The sequence below is a fragment of the Lepus europaeus genome, chromosome 2 (genome assembly GCF_033115175.1).
Source record: "Lepus europaeus isolate LE1 chromosome 2, mLepTim1.pri, whole genome shotgun sequence".
Taxonomy (NCBI): Eukaryota; Metazoa; Chordata; class Mammalia; order Lagomorpha; family Leporidae; genus Lepus; species Lepus europaeus.
In genome coordinates, this window is record NC_084828.1 from 8,055,117 (window position 1) to 8,064,439 (window position 9,323).

The 9,323-nt window shown below is 39.8% G+C and overlaps 1 protein-coding gene across 6 annotated transcripts in view; it reads right to left on the reverse strand.

Moving 5' to 3' along the window:
* The window catches only part of TTC3 (tetratricopeptide repeat domain 3), a 123,823-nt gene that overhangs the window by 112,658 nt on the left and 1,842 nt on the right, over nt 1–9,323 (reverse strand). For 2 of the 6 annotated variants that reach the window (XM_062205098.1, XM_062205117.1), the window contains exon 2: nt 255–400. The exons of 2 other annotated variants lie outside the window; for them this stretch is intronic. In XM_062205098.1, the coding sequence (XP_062061082.1) occupies nt 255–389 (135 nt within the window). In that variant the 5' untranslated portion in view covers nt 390–400. Of the gene's footprint in view, nt 1–254; nt 401–2,840; nt 5,177–9,323 lie in introns of those variants that run through there. 2 more of the 6 variants (XM_062205107.1, XM_062205090.1) reach the window with 2 other exon arrangements.

Below are 9,323 nucleotides of genomic sequence, written 5' to 3' on the forward strand. Positions count from 1 at the left end.
GGAAGACCTTTCTCTCTGTCTGTCTGTCTCTCTCTCTCTCTGTCTATAACTCTACCTGTCCAAAAAGTGAAGAGCTTCTCTAATGCCCAGTAAGGAATTCACCTTTTGCCATGACATTTTGTTCTGTGACATTACACATTCTTGTTGAGTTTGTGTACCTCCCCGTCAAAACCCACAAATCACAAAAATACCTTCTCTCAGATAGCCGTAAGCCAGAAAACCTTTAAGACACAAATATTAACAAACCTACTTACCACACCATCACAGTAAAGCTGAGTCACACGAACATACTCATCAGTCATAAATTCATGGGTATCGTCCTCACAAGGGCAATCTCCTAACAAGGCATAATCCCCTACAGCAAAATCTCCCTCTGCAAAATCGTCCATGGTGCACGGTCCTAAGGAAACAACACAAACCCAAGTCAGCAATTCAGTCACTTGAGGCAATATGAGCAGCAGTCTTCCTGGCTACTAGGGTACATCAGAAAAATACAGGAACCTATGGCCCCAGGAAATCACCCCCGTCAGAACACTGAGCTCTGGAAGAGTCCCATCCCGTTCTACTGTTTATTACCCTGACTCTCTGCCAGTGGTTTATTTCTTCCTTTCCTTAGGTTCACACATTCACCATCTCTACTCTGGAAGATAATGAGAGCATCCAATGCATCTCTGTACACTGCCTAGCACACGGTGAGCCCGTGGATCAGTTTGCTAAATGAAAAGACATCTTCCCAGTGCTGCACGTTGGCCCCAACTACTTTCACTGCACTCTGCAAAAAATGCTATTTCCTCACACACAACTCTGATATACTGTCAACCTCCTGTCTGAAATCCTGACTCCAGTGAGAAAATCATTCCCTATCAGCGGCTCGTGTTCTCCCTTCCATCTCAGTGAGTTTCTGTACTGGGCAAAAGGGCAGGGCTAGAGCAGTAAGGGCGAGCCTGTCAATCTCCTAACTCCCCACACCACATCCGGACCTTCCATCCTCTAACAAGCCCTGCTCCTAACACTAACACTCACACAACAGCTGCACTGCACAGGCAGCCCTGCTCTTGTGCAGAGCCTCACAGTCTCCAAAGCCATGGTTTAAAAATACTTCAATGAGGGAAAAGAAGAATCAGAGCTGGAGTTTCAGTCCAAGGTCTTCTTCTTCCTGAAGAAAGTTCACAGTAGTAAGGATTTTTAGAGCTAAAGCTACAAAATCTAAGTAGCACTAGAAAATGCAGCATTTTATTACTTCAAACTCTTGCCCAAGCAACAGCTTTTTCCTATCATCATCATTTCTTAAATCTTTTCGTTTCACCACAATTATCCCACTATTGCTTACAAGAACCAAATTTCTTTTTTCCTAAACAAGACCACCATCAGTCCTTGAAATATAGATCTATTTTTAAATCAATCTTTACTACGTCCACTTTGTTGAATGCAAACCTTACAACCGTGAACAACCACCTTGCTAACAAACTACCCGCACCATGTGTCACAGCCTGCACAAGGAGCTCACATGCATCCTCTCACGATCCTTATAGCAGTTCCTGGCAGGCTCAATACTGCCATCTCCACTACAAAGATGAGAAAATGTTCTCCATTAAAACTGAGTAATTTTCTCAATGTCGTCAAGCTAGGAAGGACTCACACCCGGCTCTTAGATTGTAGAGTCTATTCTCTCAATTGCTGTATCTTTCTCCATCTACTTTTCCTTCTCATTGCTACCTAGTCACCTCTTGGCTACTATCATATTTAGGAACACAGGCAAACAGTTTATAGTGTTTGTCCCTCTCCTCTAAATGCCATCACCATCCCAGCCACATCACGGCCCAAGCAGATAACACCCCTGTCTTGCAATTTAACTACTTCTTCAACAAACATGAACTTCAGTGCCTACCTTGCTAGGCTCTTCCCAGGGCCACACCTCAGATCATGATGGAGGTCTAAATCTGACACTTCTCTGCCTCCTCCTACAACCATTTTTTAACTTTGTCCAGAACACTTCCTTTTTCTACCATGCAGATCGTCCATTCTTATTTTGTTTGGTACAATCTGGATTCTTCTACCACTCAAGGGAACCTGCCTTCATTCAATAAGGGCACTTCTACAATTGGTATCTAAAACGTCTGGAACCTGATGTGTTCCACATGAGTAATATTTCCAGAGTTTAACTCCAAAAGTGAACACTGACCAGAAAAAAATAACACTTCATAGCACCAAAAGTTTGGCACATATTATGGGACATATGCTATCCCAGGAAATATATGCAATTTGAAACTCACTTGTCTTACAAAAATTTTTTCTATGTAAATACAGAAAGAGCCAAGAACTATCACAGCCCACACACCACCATCATGGTGTTAATTACAGTACAATTTTAACATACACATACCTGGCAGACTAAGCCAGAGACATGACACTGGCATTCAAGTCTGACAGATGTCATGATAACCACACACAGCACCAATTGTACTGAAATTACAACATTGGTGTAATTTTTCTTTTTTTTTTTTTTTTCTTTTCTTTTTTAAACTAGAGAGGCACTGTGGCAAAATGGTTAAGACACAGACTCTGGAGCCAGACTGCCTGGGCTTGAATCCTGGCTCTCCCATTTGCTGGGTATGTGGTCTTGGGCAGATCTCACATTCTGGATCTCTCATATCAAATGAGGTAACAATACTACCTCTCTGGCTAATCAGCTAACACATGTTAAGTGCTTCCAAGAGTACCAGGCATTTAGGAATGCTGTAAATACCAGTTATCGTTAATATCCACTGTTGGTACGATTCCAGCTATATGGTCTACCTTAATTGCTAAATCCAAAGAGCACTTTTCAGCTTACAACTTACTTGACGCTGTGGACCACTTCCTCCTTCTCAGAACTCTTCATCTGGACTCCAAAGACCATCTTCTCCTGGTTCTCCTCCTATTCGTCTGGCTGCTCTTCCTCAGTCTCCTTCACGGCCTCTTCTTCTCCATTCCCCGCCACCCATACGTCAACTCTCTTTTCTTCCCACTCTTACTCTCTCCTTGGGTGACCATATACACCAACCCATGGCTTAAAACAGCACTTTCTGAGCCTTGTTTGCACAGCTTCACCAAGATTTTGCCATTGCCCACATATCACATGGATTTTTACTTAATATTTCCCTTTCATTGAGCTCACTTGGCCTAAGTGATCATGTCCACAGTATTACAGGTTTGTTGCACAGGTTACAGTTTTCATACAAATTAAACTGCTAGCTATGAAAAACCTCCATTGTTTATCTATGTACCACTCCAAATGATCTCATACTATGCTGTAGGAACAACGGCTTCTGGGCTTCCAGGCGTTGCAGACTCCCGAATCTCTTCAGGCGGGGTTGCATCTCTTGGCTTGTAGACCCTCCCCCATCAACTGCCTCTGAATCTTAACCAAGATGACCCACAAGCCCCTCAAATTCAGTAAGTTCAGAAACAAACATCTTTTTCCTCAAAAACAAATGAAGCCAAGTTCTTTCCTCTTTCTGTATGTGGTTTAATGGTTCATTGATCTATATGCCTCCTGGTTACCCAAACCAGAGGAGTCACACCTAGACTCTTCTGTCTCCCCCAACGTTTGCAACCAACTGGCCGCTAAGTCCTGTCATTCCTACTTCCCCGGGAGATCTAGAACTGGCACACACTCTTCACGCCCAGTGCCACTCCTGCATCCTACCTTCATCGATTCTCCTCTGAGCTACTTTCACAAGCAGTCTCCTAACTGGTGGCCTGCCTTTAATCTTGGCATCCTCTAGAACCTGGATCATCTTACTTAGCAAATTAGCTGCTTAAATGATTCAACAACTCCCCTCATCTTCCGAATGAAGTCCAACCTCCGTACTATGAGCACAGGAGGCCTTTTGTGAATCCATTTCCTTCTTTTCATCTCTAGTCATTCCATGACACACAACCAAGAAGCCAGTCATTCCCAACTGCCTGTCATTCCTAAATAAACTTGCTCCAAAGCCACCTACTACCAACCAGTCCTTAATACTCAATTCCTGGAAGCCTTTCCTGACTTTCCCACTATGACGTTTATTTTTGCACTTCTGTTCTAGAAGCCTGGAGCACCCTGCTCATGTCTCTGACAGCAGTTTTTACACTTAGGTCATCTCGAGTCTAACTCTGATGTACTTATTTGACACCTGTGCTGTTAATATTTTCCTTTCAAATAACTTTTAACTTAGGCATAGACTTGTTTCAACAAAAAAAATCTGTCATCAAGAAATCCTACGTTGAATACAAGAGAATTTTTTCTAACACAAACTAGAATAACTATATTGCCAAAATTAAATATTAAAATAAAGGACTTACGACCTCATTAGTTAAAGTGAATTAGACATTCTGGGGACTCTACTACCGCAAAAAACCTGGACCCTAATTAAAAAAAAACTTTTGATGTTTTGCTGAGCTCACAAGAAATAGGGGAATGCTTAAGGCCACCCTCTGCCTCCAAAAGCAATAAACATCAGATAGGAATTAAACTGGGCAGTCGAGAGCTCCAAGTAGTTGTGCCAAAAGCAGAAGCGCGATCAGGACACTGAGCCAGAAGCCAATGTGGGAACTAATTTAAACTCTGAACGGCAGCCAAAGTCGACACAAATGCTTAAGAAAAGCACCCCCACCCTAGAGTCTCAAGATTCTCACAAAAATCAACCAAATAGCAATTCATAATGAATGATGACCAAGCACAAGAGGTAACAAGTCACCATGAAGAAGAGACAACAACAAAAAGTACTAGAAAGTAATAAATTTTAAGACTTCCTAGGATGCCAGACATAGAGATTGCATTAGAGTCTTCAGAATAGTTATAGGTCTCAAAAACGAGCAAGCAACATGAGAACATGTGGCAATGAAGAATGTCTGGGTACATCTGAAAAAGAACCAAGTGGAACTTTCAAAAATGAAAAATATATTTGTTACAAGTAAAAAAATGGGCTAAAGGGAAGATTAGGCACAGCTGAAGAGAAAATTGGTAAGCAGTAAGGTAATAGCTGATGAGACTACTCAGCACTATAAATTCCAGTGAGGAGACAGGAAGTGAAAAATGTGAAGGATGGTATGTGATTAAGTGACCTGGAGAGAATTTAAATACATATATATCCAGTTAAAGCTCCAGAGAGAATATATAAACGAAGAGATAATATTTAAAGAATTCAGAGCTCAGACTCTTCTAGATTTCACAAAAGAAAATTCAAAATTAGGAAAACACACATACTCAAAATAGTATAGATAAAAAGTCATCTCCAACCAGACTTAGAAATGTAACGATACAACACCAAAGACAGAAAACCCAATGTAGCTAAAAGAAAAAAGTATTCTCTTTAAGAAAGCATGAACAGAGGAGGGTGTTGTGGTGCAGGGGGCTAAACTGCCGCTTGGGACGCCAGCAGCCCATTTCACAGTTCCCGCGATACAGTCCAACCTCTGCCTCTGCTTCTGATCCAGCTCCCTGCTAATGCACCAGGAAGGCAGCCGATAATGGTCCGACTACTGACTGCCCTGCCACCCATTGTGGCCATCTGGGGAGTGAACTAGCAGATCGATCGTGGACCTCTCTCTTTCTCTGCCTCTGCCTCTCTGTAGCTCTTCCTTTTGAATAAGCAAACAAATCTTTAAAAAGAAAAAAAGCATAAACAAAACTGGCAGCAGGCTTTCCATAATAAAGAGTAATTGGGGTCAGCGTTGTGAGACAGCCAGTGAAGCCACCACCTGCAGCACCAGCATCCCATGTGAGTACAGGTTCAAGTCCCCGCTGCTCTACTTCCAATCTGGTTCCCTGCTAATGGCCTGGGAAAGCAGTGGAAGACAAGTCAAGTGCTTGGGCCCCTGAACCCATGTGGGAGACCCGGAAGAAGCTCCTGGCTCCTGGCTTCAGTTCAGCCCTGCTCCAGCCATTTTGGCCATCTGGGGAATGAACCAGCGGATGGAAGACCTCCCTCTGGAAATCTGTCACTCTGTAAATCTTTCAAATAAATAAATAAATCTTAAAAAAACAAAGGTAACTAAAACAATACCATGAACTGATGCCAATAAGCTTAAAATTTTATGATGAAAGGATAAATCCCCAAAACTGACTAGAAAAAATAGAAAAATTGTTAGTCCATTACCATTCAATTGCCATTTATCACTAAACAAAAAGAAAATGATCTGACAGGTTACTAAATTCCATCCAAAACACTTATCATTCCAGTCCAAACTTTCCTAGGGAACAGAAGAGGAACTACTCTCTCACTGTGTAAGGTCAGTGTAACCTCCACACCAAAATCAGACAACACAACCAATAAAGGGAACTGAGGAAGGGCACTGCCATTCCCGCCACCAGCATCTGTATCACAGTGCCAGCTAGAGTCCTAACTACTTCACTTCTGACCCGGCTTCTGCCATTGCACCCAGGAAAGCGGAAGAGGGCAAAGGACTTGGACCCCTGCCAATCAATGTGGGAGACAAGCTAGAGTTCCTGGCTCCTGTCTAGCTGTTGTAGGCATCTGGGGAATGAACCAGCAGATGGAAAATAACCCTCTCTCTCCCTCATCTCTCTTCCTCTCTGTCCCCCTGCCCTTTAAACAAATAAATAAATCTTTTTTTTTTTTAAGGTAAACTATAGGAAAGAAAAGAGACAATAGAAAATCCAAAGGAATTTCCAAAAATATATTAGAAATAATAAAAAAAAAAAGCTAGCAAGTGGATAACTAAAGATCAATATTTCTAAAAAAATTTTATTTACTAACAATAAGTAGAATTTTTAAAACACTACCATCTATATTAGTAACACAATTATTTAAAACATCAAAATGAACATTTAATAAGTGGAAGATATCTTTGCAGAAAATTATAAAACTACTTTAAAAAGACACTGACAAGCTAAATAAATGAAAATACTATATTCTCAAATTGGTAGGTTAACAATCAAAATATTTCAATTCTCTCTGAAACAGATTCTATGATTTCCAATTAAGTCCCAAAGAATTTTTCACATAATGTTAACAAGTTGGTTCTTAAAACAATGAGGATCCAAGAACAGCCGAGATTCAAGTCCTTTCCAGATATCAGGATTTCTGGTAGAAGTACAGTGTTAATAATTAATGGATTGTGTGTAACAACACAGATGTGAAAAGTGACACAGAAAGGCAAGCTGGAAACTGAGCCATGTGTGTAGAAATCATGCATATGAAAGAGATGGTAGAGTGGAGCACCAGCACCCTAACAGTCAAGTAACACGTGGGACAGAGATCAGTGGAGCCTCACAGGGGTAAAAGCCAGTGTGGATCAATACCTCACACCGCACACAAAAACCAATTCCAGATGGATTTGACACTCAAACAAAATAGAGGAGAATGTCTTCATAAACCCAGGACAAGGAAGGCTTTGTTAGATTACATTAAAATTAAGTACTGTTCTCCAAACTACACCATGATGAGTAAAAAGACATGCCACAAACTGGATGAAGATATTTATAATTTATCAACAAAGGATCAGAGTTACCAGTTTATCAATTTTAAAGGACAATTTTAAAAATGAGTAAAAGATATGAGCGCATATTTCATTAAAAGGAGACATAAATGGTTCATAAACATATTAAAATGCTCAATCTCATTAATAATCAAAGAAATGTACATTAAAAACACAATGATGCATCCTTTCATAATCACTACACTGGTGAACAGTAAAAAAAAAAAAAATCTAACAACAGCATTGGACAGGTTGTAGATCAACCATAACTCTTACACACTGACAAATTATGTATACTGAAAAACTGTTAGCCAGAATATAAACTGGTATAATCACTTCAGAAAACAATTTGGCATTATTTTATAAGGCTTCATATTCATAGCTCTTGATTCACCAATACACTTCAAACAGAATAGCCCAACAGTATTCTAACCTTTTTCATTTTGTTCTAAAATCACTCAAAAATGCTTTTAAAAATCACATACTCTTTAAACATAAAGATAACAGCTAAGAAGTTTTCAGCATTAAGTCTAAATAAAATGGATGAACTTCTGGAGTATCATGGTGACATTTTAAAGTAAAACTGCTACACCTTTTACATGTGTATCATCATTAGCACACAATAGATCAAAAATAACTATGCTGATAAAAAAGTGAAATTTCACTGGAAATACATCTTTTTGGAAGTGGATGTGAGAGGGGAGTATGCAGATTAAGAGGCTTACCCTACCACCACAGGCTATGTGGTATCCCTATTTCCCCTGGGAAATTCTTCCATGTAAGATTCCACATGGGGTGTGGTTTCCCTTTCTTAGGTAAAGTGATAATGTGATATTGTGAGAGGGCAGCAGAGAAAGCTGAACTTGCAGGAGGCATCTACCATAGACTTCAGGCATTACCAGTTTTAGGCACAGGAACAAATAGAACTCAATGACCTAGAAACTGATTCATGAACATCACCCGTACCCACATACTCACAGAAGGTTTTCATTACTCTTGGGTTGGGGTTTGGGTGTGTCATACTCCCCAGTGTGAAAATTAGAACATTTCTCACAAATGTATACCAGAAGATATGTACAATAATTTTTATAATAGCAAAACCCAGGAAAAACACAAAATTCCCATCAACAGAATGCAGTCACTGTGTTATATTCACCCATGGAATATTACACAGCAGGGAAAAAATTAATGACTTACATTTATACTATTAATGACTCATATATAACATTGAATGAAACAAGCAAGATTATACCCAGTATGTTTTTTTACTCAAAAACAACAGAAAGCATACAGTACATTGATAAAGAATATATACATTTCTGATTAAATTGTTAATAACAAGGAGTAACACAATTCAGGACAGTAGTCACCTCTGGAAGTAAGCACACTCAATACTGGTCATTTGGACCCTTGAATTAGGTGGTAAATTCACAGGGGTTCATTTTATTGTTTTGATTCACTGCTTGAGTATATGCTAAATATATTTCAATGTTAAATATTACATTAAAGAATTTTTAAGAAACATTCATCATATCAAACACATTTAAATAAATCACCTTACTTGCCACTAGGAAAGTAAACATGACATGGAAATTCTATCTTCACAGCTACCATAGAAACTGACATATATTTGGTACACAATAAATGTTTATTGGAATCAATATTAGAACCATATTAATATTAGAAACAGACTGAGCCAATCAACTGTGAATGATGAATCCACAGACTGACACAGGGCTGGGGCAGAAGCCCAAGTGGCTGCAGGAAAATTCAGTAGCAAGCTAAAGTCATAAGGAAGCTGGTCAGTAAACAGAAAGCAAAAATGCCGAGTCTGATAACATAAAGCATTAGCACGGATG